The sequence below is a fragment of the Triturus cristatus genome, chromosome 5_2, assembly GCF_964204655.1.
Source record: "Triturus cristatus chromosome 5_2, aTriCri1.1, whole genome shotgun sequence".
Classification (NCBI taxonomy): domain Eukaryota; kingdom Metazoa; phylum Chordata; class Amphibia; order Caudata; family Salamandridae; genus Triturus; species Triturus cristatus.
The window spans coordinates 806,955,094-806,969,034 of NC_140588.1; the positions used below are offsets into that span (position 1 = coordinate 806,955,094).

Sequence of the window (13,941 nt, forward strand, 5' to 3'; positions counted from 1 at the left end):
AATTTTTAAAAAACGTGGATAACTTAATACAGAACAGTTTCAAATGGACACAATCTGATATGCTGTGAAATTGCAGCAGTCAGAAAAGCAAAACACTTGAAAAGGAATTTATAACAGCATTTGCAGGAGATGCAATCTGGAATGTGCCCTGTGTTCACATTAGAAGTGTCCTGCTATCACATTAGGCTCTAAAAACGATGGCAACCACAAACTAATTATAAAGTAAAAACAAAAACAGTAGTACATAGTGAGTCCAAGGACAGTATTGATGCAACTTTGACTTCCATAACGTGCGCCTAATGTTTTCTTTTTCGTTCATATATTTTAGGACAAACCATACCAATCCTAGCTTTGGAGTATTGACAACAATGCTATAACGAAGGTGAGTGAAATATGGGCAAGAGATGCCTGTTTATATTAGTTTCCACTGAAGTAGGCACAGCATAGCTCTAGAAAAAATAATGAACATGTCAAATGTTTTGCACAATATGCTGCTCAGCGGCATATTTCATGTGATTTTTATTGTTTAATGTAAATCAGGAGAGGGTATCTCTCACAAAAGTCTTACTTTTGGAAGCTATAGGGATGCCCCGACTCCATATTTTTTTTTTTACACTTCTTTTTATTGCAGTGTGCTCAGCCCACAGTACATCAAGAAACACTTTCCACGTATCGTATCTCATACATTAAATTTTACATTCATCATTACACTGTTATTGAATAGGTAATCAATGTAGTGTGGTAAGTCTCCCCTTATTCCCACTTTTCCTCCCTGTCCTCTATAACCCTTATAATTCCCCCAAATATTTTACCATTTCTTCTGACACCCACTACTCAAGTATGTTGTGTGCTCTGCTTGCCAACACCATCCAAAGATCCATTTTTCAATCCTCTACTTTCGGTAGGATGGGAGCCCCCCCGCCCCCCCGCCCCCCCGGTTCTTTACAATGTTGTGCTTTGCTACCACTGCGGCTAGTGCCAGCCACAGCTTTGTATTTTTAGGCCAAGCCTTGTCCCCTGGGATCAGCAATAGGAACCACTTTGGTTCTTCTGGGACCTCCTACCCTGCATCCTCAGCCATAACCCTCCCAATTTATTTCCTGTAGTGCTATGCTGCCTCCATTTTTTAAAGATCATATTAAAGTATTAATTGCCAATAATTACATGGACCGTCTTCATGGACTGTGAACCATGACATCTAATCAAGCTCTATCATATTCTCAAGACATCTGCATATTGACTTTTATGCAAATTAAAAGACAATGCAGAAAAGACTATGCGCTTAATTCATATATGTATTGCACACTAAAGTGACCCTTATAAGCACAAATGCCATAATTTATGAGTGCGAATACATACTAGGTATTCCCAAAATGTGCATTTATACACCCACACTCACATCCAGTACGCATTTATACACCCACACTCACATCCAGTACGAGAAGTTTTCCAATGGGTTGAACCTGCGCCCTGGGGTGGGTTGGTTGTTAGGGTGGGGACACCTGCACCTCACAATCTTACAGGTTTGTGGGTATTCACACAGTTTGTCTAGGTACTTTGCACCTGTGCAAAAGATCATAGATTTATTGGTGTCAAGGGCATGGGCGAATATGTTTTCATGGGAGTAGTAGAGGGATTGTTACTAACATTGCTGGGTGTGTAGGCAAAGGAGCTCCTTTACATAGAAATATATATTCTCCCTCTGGATAAACAATAATGAAAAATGTTAAGCAATACAAATGCTTATATGTGTTACATTTCTGTGCAAAGCAATGTAGATTAGCTTGTTTTTCATGTGTATAAATACATAGGGCCTTATTATGAGTTTGGCGGTGCGGAAGCAGGACTGCCCCTCTCCCACACTGCCAAACCCATGTAGGAACCGCCCGCCAGATCAGGAGTTTTCTCCTGTCTGGTGGGGTGGTTCTTTGCTGCTTCCAGGGCAGTGCCTATGACTGCTGCAGTCCATGCCGTGCAGGAACTGGTGTGCATGCACACAGGGGGGCACATTTTGTACCCCTGTGTGCATTCACATGGTGTGAGGCGCCAGGGGACCGGGGGGACCTATAGGTCCCCCTTTGTTTCCTCACTGCCACACTTTTCATGGTGGTCGCGCCGCCTAGAAAATTGTGGCGGTGAGGAAATGCGTAATATGCTTGGCGGGCCGCGGCGGCCCCGCCAAGCATATTGCGGCCTCAAGACCGCCGTGCCACCGCTGTTGAGGTACTCCAAGGGTGGCCTGACTGCCCTGGTCCTAATTTGGCGGACAGAAGACCGCCGCAGGTACGGCGGGCCGTGGACCGCCAGACTTGTAATAAACCCCTTAGGCTTGTGAGTACTTGTGGAAATCTGCCACAGTCACGAATTTCCAGGTTTACTCTAAGAAATATTTGTACTTTACACAAAAAGGAGCAATTTGCACAAGCTGTTGGGGTAGGCCTACGCAAATAATTTCTGACTCCTTTATCAATCGGGATCTAAATTGAATTATACAGTAACCAGACAATTGTAATGGAAATAACCCTAAAGCCTTGTAAAATATTGAAACCGATTGATAAGAACAGCAGAGCATTGCCTCCAACTACTCGTCTACCATCATTCAGGGTCACATAACCCCTTTCACGAACAAATTGAACTCCCACGGCGTAACAACAGACGCCATGGTAACCATCACAAAATCCAGCCACCATTACACTAAGATGCCTAAATATATTCATACATCACTGTTCAGAAATCACTTGGCAACAATCGCTGAGCAGTAGTTGGGGCCGAACTGGCAAAGAAACACCAGAGGATGCACGTACTGAGGCTCTTTCATGCAGGAACACTACATACAGCTGAAATAAATATCATAAACACACCTATTTGAGAACCACACACACACTAACACCCACACTCACACATATACAACCTCACCTTCACCAGTCTCCACATGTACTGTACAATATTGTGCCTCTTCCACTGCAGGCTGCTGACACGTCAGCTGACACGCACTGTGTCTCTACCATCTTTGACAGCACAAAAATCACTTAACAGAACCCCTATGACTTCCTTTCGTGGCAATACACCCACATCCGCTGACTTCTGTATGCTGGCTATTCTATTGACAGCATATAGCACATATAACGTATATGGAGTGGCAGAACATTCACTGCAGCGAATGCATAGACAATCGTGTGGCAGCATATGTAGAAGCTGGCAGCTAAACAGTAGCCCCCATTCCCGGAGCAACATAAACATACACACACGAAAGTATGCACACACACATACAGAAATACACAGCAGCCTTATCCTTCTCTGGTAGCTCATACATCATCTCTGGACCTCACAGCATGTTGTGCCTTTTGTTCCTGGGGCAGTAGAAATGCTGGTAAACACATACACTGTGGCTGTTCCACCTATACCAGCACATGATGCACATATGGTAGCGGGTAACACACATGCCAGGAGATACCTATTCCATGGCCCTTCCACAGGGGCAGTATGTTTAGCATCTGTCAGCTACACCAATCGTAAACTAATACAAATAGGAACTGGTGCATATAGTAGTTAAGGAAACATACACCATGGGTAAATACACTGGACACTAGACACTTCCCAGACATCCCAACTTTTCCATTTCCAAGTGAAGCTGCTGGGAATGAATACATGAGTGAATGCCTCTGTTAAGTGTCACATGCTGACAGATTCTTTGCCAGCACCCCACAGGTAACAAAGCCAGTGCCGCCCAAACTCTGCTTCCAACTCTTGGAAACGTGTATTTTTAATTCACACATTTTAAGAGGTGATCAGGACAATTTATTTCTCAAAAAATTCGAAATCAGTCCTGAAGCAAAGTTGTGCTATGCATCGTGAACAGTTTAGTAGCATTTTCTTAATTTTGGGGTCTTAAATATGAAACACTCACGAGCGATATGTCCAAGAATATGTGAAAACATCGCCTGCATGTCATTTGTTATTTTTTTAATACTTTTGCAGCTTTTTTTGGCAATGGCGAGGGTCATTCCTAGTCCAGGGTAACACAGTCCGAACGTAGGGCCCCATTAGGATGTCCTCCCGCCACCCTAGCGGTGTTGGGACCGGCTGCCAGTGGTGCGGCGGACCCGCACCGCAAATTAAGATGCGAACGCCACAGTGGCGGTCGCAGTCCGTATCTTTGACAGTGAGGCGGGTAAGCAGCACCCGCTGCAATGCCAAAGAGGCACGTCGTGCATTGCCATGCACAACCTGGCAGGCACCGCACCGTGCCTGCCACTTTGAGCATGGCAATGTAGGGGGGTACCATAGGTACCCCCAAAGGGCAGCCCCCCACCTCCCCTGGGGCCCCCAAAGCAATTCCTGCCAGCCTTTCCGCCATGGAAAGGCCCTGAAAACCCAGCATCATGATATGGATGGTGGTGCCTTACAGGCACCGCCACCATATCATTCCCCAGTTGCGCCCGGCCGGCAATCGTAATGAGCGGCAGGCAGACTTTCCAACCGCCGTGGTACCCCCGCCATGGTAATGTGGTGGGGGTAAATGATGTTGTGATGGCGGGCGGATCACCACCGCGGCCGGGAGGTGGCGATCCGCCCGTGATCACAATGACCCCCATAGTCTGGTCCGGAATGTCGTACTTGTGTATGCTTGTTACCCTGTTAAGGTGAATTAGTGTTCCTTTTTTGTGCATGCCACTCTGAAAGTTTCAGTGAGTAGGTTCGATAGTGGCTCCGGCATATAAAGGACATTTGAGGTTTGTATTCCAGAGTTTGTTGAGCAATAAGGAGCACAAGTGCCTGGGGTGTATCTATTGTTGCCTTTCCTCCGATGCTATTGTAATCGTTTTTAACTATTTTAATCAAATATGTTGTATTTTATCTTACCTTGACCAATTCGAAGTTTTTTTAGTTTGCACACAATGGCTACTGTATGCTATAGTTGTTTTTTTGTATGTGACATATAGCATATCATGACTGCATCACATGTCAACTGCTGTTTCTTTTGTTTTGTGTATTTATGCTTTTATGGCAGTTAGTTTACATGTCGAATAAAGTGATTGATTTGATTTGAGATGGGAGAGGACGCCCATACGTTTCTCGAGTGGCTACCTTTCCTAAGTTATAGACTCCACGTTCCACGTGCAAATAACTTTTCACTAAATTATTCATTGACAACATTAAAACGCTAGTATCTAGACACTGTACATAAACTATTAGGCCTACTCAAACTAGCTCATATTCTCATGATATCTCGGTAATGTCTTATAGCAGACTGCCTAAAGGTCATATTGTTTGTATATATTCTTACCAGAAAATAGTACTGGAAAAAACGAGAATACTTGTGAAAAACATACAGAAATTAACCAACTGGCAGACCTTTTGGGATAACAATTGGTGTTTTCAAGATAGACAGATGCCATGTTCTTGTAGCTATAATGTCATATTGCTCCGATTATTCTTTTGGAGCAAAATGAATCTAATAAAAAAAGGTAAGACTGAGGATGTGGCAGGCCAGAGTCAGGAGCGCTATCGCTTCTTCTATTCTCTGGTGTCCAGATCTCCAATACCTTGTGAAAACCTGATCTGGGTGATATTTTGTTTTAACATAAGACTCTGCAATTTCATTTGGATTTAATAGTTTTAGCCTTTTAAATATCATAATCTACTTAACGAGGGGGTTTTCTTTATATTTCGTGCAAGCAAGACCTATTTTAGATATATTGAATACTGTTGACACCGATGGATTCTTGGCTCACAGCCTTCCACTACACTCTAGGCAAAGCTTGACTTAGCATAAGACTTCAGGCCTAGAGGCTTTTTAGGGACTTGTCATGTGTCTTAGTTAGACCCATGAAGGAACGCTGCCATTTTCCACCATGTAAACATTTCCTACATTGTCTTTTTCTATGACACAATAACCTTTCCCACACATTTGTGTGTGTGGCAATGCTGAATTAGTTTCTCTGAAACTGCTTCGCTTACAGATTCCACTTCACAAGACCATTATCACGATTCCTTGAACACCATGTTCAAGTCCTTGACACACATTGTGCAAATGTCGTTCTATTTTTCATGCACGAGGCGACATGGCTACCTATGGACCATAACAATGCTGGCTTGACCAGGACTCGCAAGGATTCTTTGCATTATAAATAAACAAGCATTTCCGGGTTTAGTCAGAGGAGTGCTTTTGCTGTCGTTGGCAAGGTCGCTACATGCTGAATCTTCGGTCCAGCAGCTTGCTGATATCTCTGCGAAGGATGTCCAGTTTGTGACCAAGACAGGGACTTACATTCTTTCCCTTCAGGTAACCGGGGTTGGATCATCCAAAACGGGGATTCTTGGCAGAACAAACACACATGCCCTAGACTTAGGTGGGGGACTGTATAGTAGGAGTATGACAGATTTCTAAATTGTTTTATATGCTTGTATACATAGTCTCAGCACGCTGGTGGAACTTTTTATTCTGTTCATTGTCATGGTACTTCTAATAAATGTAATCTGCTTCTGTATATTGATCATTGCAGCACATATATTCATATTCTATACGAGAATCAAGTTGGGCCAATAAACATTGAAAACGTCCCACTGCGTCTTCCTTGTATATTTCTCTGAGAGTACAAGAGCACGTGTGTATAAGAAAAAGGGTTCTCGATATGTTTCTATGATCCCTGGGGGATCAGGGTTGTCATGTTCAGTGGTGGCCAGAACAATTTGCTACCCATCTAGGTTTAGGGGTACTCATGGTGGCTCTGTAATCTAGCTGGCCTATAGGACAACATATCCTGAGGGGGTGCATAGAATCAGTCTGGCACCATCCCAACAGTTATGCCGTCCACCAATGCGCAGTTCCTACTGTATGGTGGAAACTACACGACAGCCTGAGTGACCATCCTTTTTTGGGCCCCAATCTCACTTTCATGTTGTGAATAAAAAAATATTCTCCTAAAGATAAAGGACTTTATTTATTGTCACGTAGTGACGAGGTCACATCACCTGCATTATCATGATTGAGCAGGCCAGATCTTCATTTTTATAAGGTAAATTAATTTTGTATAAGACGTTATTGCCCAGGACAAAGAGCACCAGCTTCATGTCCTAAAGATGGCCCTGCAGGAGCCTTTAACACACTCTCACAATCACAGTGGACCTTTGATCCATGCTCTCTATCAACATCTACAAAGCTGAAAACACCATTGACTGAAACAGGGTTGAAACAGACGAACTAATGGTTGACTGTAAACACTAAGTGAAAACACCCCCCCTTCAATTACCTGGTCATCACCCTTCAATTCCATCACAAAAAGGGAGGGGGGACCTAGGAGCTGGTTAATGGTCCAGTGTCCATGCTCCACATGATTACGCCAAGATAAATAGAGGACACTGTTCCAAGGGCAGGGTGCAGAAGGGCACCCATGCGCTTTCAAAAGCAGAAAGACTAAGAAAAAGGGGGAAATCCTAGGTGGGACGGACACATCAGAAGGGGGAAGAACAAGTCTTGCCTCCTGTTACCCACACAGACCCGAAGCGTGTCATGCTTCATCATCGGCCATTAAATGCCACATTAAACAACCTGTTTAGGTCACCCTTTGCCATTTTTAAACCACCATGCACGTATCTGGTTATCCTTTTTAGGACCCACCCCCCACACACCCGCATGCACCATCCAGCATACCTCAAAAGAACTCTGATAGAGTGACCCTTCAGGGGACCCGTTGGGAATTGCAGAGCCGGCCCAACGAGGAGCAAAACGCCCGATGATGAAGCATGACACCCTTCGGGTCTGTGTGGGTAACAGAAGGCAAGACTTGTACTTCCCCCTTCTGATGTGTCCGTCCCACCTAGGATTTCCCCCTTTTTCTTAGTCTTTCTGCTTTTGAAAGCGCATGGGTGCCCTTCTGCACCCTGCCCTTGGAACAGTGTCCTATATTTGTCTTGGCATCACCCTTCAATAACACCAAATCTCCACAGCGAACAAAGAAAAACCCAATGATCAACATTAGACTCCACTGTAAACATGCAATGGCAGCTAAACAGCAGCATGAATTCCAGTCAATGGTACATTCACCTCTTGAAAATCTTTCAGCTGTCTCTGTCCGGACATCACTTGGCAAAAATTACTTTCAGATTAGTCAGAGCAAAGCTACCACTAACATGGTAATTGAGAATGCCAAATGAACTGGTTAATAATCTGCAAATCATGTAGCGAAGGGCATTACCAAAGTGAAGAGGAGATCCTTTATCAACGTTCTTCACCCCCCAAACTCCTCCTTGTTTTAAGTACCTGCACTGCATCCTCCCCAGTACAAGCACCAATGACCTTTGGACACCCCACCAAACACAAAAGGCATCAACGAAAAACCCCAGAGGACCTCAAACACAGGCATTCCAGAGGCAGCTCAAAGCCCATCATTCATTTAACCAAGGTGTCCCATTTCAGTGTAGGGCACAATTCTGCGGTGTCAGTGAATTGGTGCCAGTCAGCTGGGCCGGTTCCCAGATAGCTCTGCCAACTTTCAGCCTGAGGGAATAATTGAAGACTCACCTTATCGTCCAGCACCTGGACATTCAAACAGATGCTGATCTATAGGTGGCTCTTGCATTACCTTAGGCCCAGCATGTATAGCACCTATATGGTGGCACTAGGTGACCCGGCCAACAAATGGTAACCATCAGCATACGGTGGATGTTTGTATTGTAACAGAAGACACAGCCATGAGCTTGACGAAAGTAAACAGGCTAGTAGTGTTCACTGCAGTAGGTCCTCTTCACAGAGGGCTCTGGGGGGATTTATATTCCAGATGCAAGGTCACCCTCCAGGGCACAAACAAACAGAGACACCTACGAACACCTTTATGTAGCTACTTCCAGGTTGCAAACGCTGACAAATGTGTACCCAGGCAGTGGCGTAGCGTGGGTGGGGGGAGGGGAGGGGGACACGGGGCATTGCCCCAGGCACAAAACTTTTAAGGGTGCAAAATTTTAAAAGAAAAGTTGAGGGGACTCAAGAAGTGCTAACGGTGCACCGGTTATGGTGTGAAATACTTGCCTTGCCTGGGCGTTGGCAACCCACGCTACGCAGCTGTGACCAGGCGCCTATGTTCACTCTCTTACTGATCCCCGCCTACGTAACACCCCTTTTTAAAGTGTTAGTGAAGTGCCTGTTAATACTGCTGACTGCGGTCTGTCTTCTAGGCTCTACCGGCAGCAAGCCACTTGGTTGCATCACTAGGGTTATGGAGCTTTACGAATGGGCATTATATAACAGCACAAAACTAATATACAAAACTGCATGAACAATGCTTCGGGTACAAGCATAACTTCTAGAAAAGAGATAATTATTGTAGTCCAGGAAGACTTGGTCCTTAATAAGTGTTAGGGAAATTCACACAAAAAACATTCTCTTGTGCTTTCTATAAATATTTCCTTGAATCCCATCTCTTGCTCAATTGACCCGTGCTCCCATTTTAATTTACGGATCCTACAGAAATGTAGAACATTTGAGAAAGATGCTATAACAAGCGTGACCAGCGTTTCTCCCGGAGGTTCAAATCTATTTCACATTTTCATAGTAACCAATGACAATATAAAATATTCCCTTTTAAATGACCTGTCTGCAAAGAATGCCTGGTCACAGATTCGTCAGCGTTGGCAACCTGTGCCATTTCTCTCTCGGTGAAACAATCCCAGCTACACAACCCACGCTCACAGACACACTGTACCGACCAGGCAGCACTCCCACACCAGGCACTGAATGTAAAGAGCAGTTCAATCACTAAGGCAAGAAACATTCTAGATACACAATGCCAGCTGGAATTCAAGCTCGTCTGTATTTTATCTAATTAAGACAAATTAATTTCCGGAGCCTCGCGTACCCCTCCATTGTAGAGTATAATGCAGAGGGACATGTACACACTCAAGGCATTGTATACAAAACACAACCTCACAAACAACCCCAATGAGATTCCACAAGGCTTCTGGCTTAAACACGTCATCTGGGTCGTATTTATTGTGCGTGGCTTATGTTTGTTAATAAAATCATATGCATTGCACGACTTCAGACTTGTAGCTTCCATTTCCACTGTGGGCTCTTGCAGATACTCATGGTACAGTCTTAGTCCTGAAGGGCCGGCTTCCTAACACTTTAACGCCAGAGCCTAGTGGGCGGGATTGCACACTCTGCCTGGGCCCGCGCTCTGTGCATTTGCATCAGTACCACTTTGAGATAGGATGGATAACAGTGTCTACTATGGGCTTCATTGCCTTTGCTTAGGGTGTTGACCTCATGGCGGCTCTTCTCACTGATGCCTTAAGAGCCACTGAGAGGTTCTCTGGGCCTATTTAAAATATACAGATATATTTTAAAGTGACAATGTGCATTCTAAAGGGGTGTGATCCGCTCTCCTTACTGCATTGTGCTGCGGATCCTTTAAAATGGGTGCTTCTTCTCTCTGCGGGCTACAGTACTTGGTTGGCAACCTACCTTTCAGAAAACTAACTGCCAGACTCCTTGCTTGGGTGCAGGTTGGCAATTGTGTCACATTGTCCTGCAGGGATTTGTGTAGCGCTAGAACCCTCAACTGCATGGAACCCGCACCAAGGTGCAAGCATTTGCCACACAGGGCTTCAAACCATTTCTGATATCTAGCCCGTGGCACAGCAATGAGGCTGTTACCAGGAGCACCCCACCCTGAGAATGGCCTGCTCTGGGTTTGCCTAAGACATTGGGTCATTTTTCTGGAGAAAGACTGGTTGAGGTACTTTCTTTTCTGATGTCCTTCACCGTTAGGTGGTTTGAGGTCTTCCCAGTGATCACAGAGATACTGGTTTCTTCTTCTAAGAGTTTTGTTGCTGGCCCAGTGGAAAAGTGGGACTGGAAAATCCTCCCGTCAGTCAGAATGAGATAGCTGTCGACTGTGGCATTTTGTGGTTGCACTTGCTTGCAAAAGAACCCATACAGAAGTATCATAAACTCTTTTTTCAAACTTTTGTGCATATAACCATATATGTAAGGATGGATGCAACACTGCAAAAAGAACAAAATGAAAACTAAGGATGTCACCCATTGTGGGACATTGAGGTCAGCACTTGAAGAGGCCATACTCAGGGCACTGTATGGACCCATGCTTATAATATAGGAAGATAGGATGACAAAAATAATCTTTGCTGCTTTACAGTGGTAAAGGGGACGTGAGTGACTGTTTTTATCGGTTGCCGGACCTCTTGTCCTATCTGGCCTGGCTGACCCATTGGCTTGAATGGGATGGACTAAAGCATTTTGCCTCCTGGCGGCTCTAAACACCATCCCATAGCACCCTAACATGATGCTGACTGGTAGAATGAAAGAAAGCAGAGCACTTATCATGGTGTAGGAGTAGCTGGTGGCCCACAGAACAGTGCAAATGTGATTGTTCCGGTCAAAATCAATCTTGCCCCAGCCGTAAAGAGGAGGGGTGCTTTGAACAATGCTGAAGAACCACGTCCACAGGATGAGCATGCTCCCTCGCCTTGGGGTCATCTTGCTGGGATAAGATAAGGGGTGTATGATGGCCAGATATTTATCCACAGACACCACAGTAATGGTATTGACCCCGGCGAAGGCGAAGACGTGCATGAGCACCACCACAGCCTCGCATAGCCGATGGTGAAGAGGCCAGATCCCAGGCATGGAAGTCACAATGATGCAGGGCATCACCAGCATGGTCTGCAAGAGGTCCGCCACCAGCAGATTGAAGATGAAACGGTTGGCAACCTGCAGCAACTGCGGCTTCCGCTGGAAAACTACCAGAAGCACAATGTTCCCAAAGAGGGAGAGGCAGAGGAGTGCTGCCAGGAGGGCGATCCTCAGGATTGAGTCGGGGAGGGAGGCTGCTGGCTGGGCAGGGAGGTGACCATGGCTGCCATTGCCCGGGAACCTGCGGTCAAGAAGCCTGCTGAGCATGGTCAGTCGCAAGTCCTCCGCCCCCTCAGGTGTATCTTGCCGGACCTGCCGCGCCCCTGCAGTCCCACCACATGCATTGTCCCCACGCCGGCTCCGCCCGGGTTCTAGGCACCAGTAACTCTTACATGGACATCACCTCACATATCCACTCGTGGCAGCTGTGGGCTGAGTCCCCAACACCACGTTACGTCCAAGGCCACTGGAGCAGAACCATCCTCACACATCCATAGTCATGGTCGTTGTGGTTCGCAAGAAGCCTCCCACGCAGGGCTCTGGGCTTCTCTGATGCTCCTCAGACTGGCAGACCATGCCGGCTGGTGAGAAAGGCAACCTTCCCAGGGGAGGGACAGTAGAGCCATGCCGTCCCTGGTGCTCGGAGGAGAGGCTGGGGGAAACTGCTCATCCTTCCATCAGCTCCAAGGGCGGCTGGAGATCACCTGTGCCGGCTGCGATTCCTGCCAGAGGCCTGTCCAGAGGGGAAAAAACACACAATCAATAGACTACCCCGAACAAGAGCAGTGAACCCACATTGCATTACACATCATGCGAGAAGAGGCGGCACGACAAACACACGCATGACAGCAAGAGCAACATGCAGCCGGATTAAAAATACATTTCACCTTACGAAGGAAGCGTCACACGATCGACTACAGACGTCGTGCCCAGCTGCCGAAAACACATATTCCCGGCGATGTTTCTATTTACCTGTTGGTGTTCACTGTTTTACATCTGGTTTCCTCAGGACGAAGATAAAATGATGGATGCGCGCCCCAGCCCCTCCCGTATTCTCTATTTCTGTGATTTGAGCTCCAGGAGAGGAGTCAGACCCCTCGCCCCCCCCCCTCCTTTGCTCGCCGCCCCCCTCCTCTCCGTGCTGCTTTTCTCTGAATTTCAGGGTCCGCCTGCACAGAGCAGGCACAGGCAGTCGTGTCCGCGCGCGGCGCGCAGCCTGCCCACCAGAGCTGTTATTTCACGAGCAGCAGATTTCTTCCCCAAAAATGCCCTCAGCTTTTAAAGAATGAACATCGTTGCATACCTCGCTGGGGATTCAGCAACGTTGAAATCCCACTAGGACCGTCCATTTGCCGCGAAAGGTATAGTCGAAGTCGTCACATCCAACAGAATCCTTCAGGGGAGGCAGAGAGCCGCCTCAGACTCGGAGATGCCGCTCCACACTGAGGCACGGCTGCGCTTCTGCGCCAGGTGGTACTGGCGAGTGTGACATAGCCATAGGAACACCCACCGAGGACACGCTCTTTGTGCATAACGCTCCATGTAGACATTAGTGTCAAATCTGCCGTTAAAGGCAGCTGCACCATCTGAGCGTGTGCAGGAGAAACAAACCAGCAGGCTGGTGCAAAAATAGAAACCCTGGGTCACCTCGAAAACGGAACGGATGTTGAGCAAATATAACACACTAGGGGAAAAAAATTGCAATTACGAATATAACAAGAAAACTGAATTATGAGATAAAAAAAAATGAACAGTTATATAATGAGAATTATAATTAATGAATCGTGGGAAGTCTCTTTCGTGGAGTAGACATCATAAGAATTCCTTAGAAAGGTTCGGTGAATTCCTTAGATTTCATCGAACACATTACCTTTTTCTAATTTTACTGACTCTTAATCATGTTTTGATGCGTATTTTGAACACTTCCCACACCACATACCGGACGCTGTGTGTATTTATTTTTTGCTGAACACCAGCGCCAGGTGCTACCTGTGTTTTAGATGTCTAGGTTTTGGTCCTCAGGTTAGAGCTCCTATAGCCCAGTCGTGACTAGTCACTGCCACAGGGATGACATCTGACACAAAGGGTACAATACCCACATGATTGAATAATGACTACATCATCCAAGTATGGTATTTAAAGATCTGGACACATTTATATAGACAACATCTGTCAGGCACATAGGAACCCTCACCACACCCCAAAAGAGCCCGCTAAATAAGCCAAACTTCAACTGAACATCCTTTGCTCTATCACTGTGTCCCTATCACCTGGTGCATAAGGATGGA

General features: G+C 46.0%; 1 protein-coding gene across 1 annotated transcript; it reads right to left on the reverse strand.

Moving 5' to 3' along the window:
* Nucleotides 1-9,844: 9,844 nt before the first annotated feature.
* Nucleotides 9,845-13,089, reverse strand: GPR101 (G protein-coupled receptor 101). Its single transcript, XM_085606677.1, has 2 exons — nucleotides 12,957-13,089; nucleotides 9,845-12,386 (listed from the first exon to the last, which is right to left on the reverse strand). The coding sequence occupies exon 2, from the start codon at nucleotides 11,918-11,920 to the stop codon at nucleotides 10,709-10,711; it is 1,212 nt and encodes a 403-aa protein (XP_085462803.1). The 5' UTR covers nucleotides 11,921-12,386; nucleotides 12,957-13,089; the 3' UTR covers nucleotides 9,845-10,708.
* Between the last annotated feature and the right edge of the window lie 852 nt (nucleotides 13,090-13,941).

Bases quoted from the DNA above. Each gene is read 5' to 3' on its own strand.
- GPR101 (XM_085606677.1), bottom strand. From the start codon at position 11,920: ATGCTCAGCAGGCTTCTTGACCGCAGGTTCCCGGGCAATGGCAGCCAT.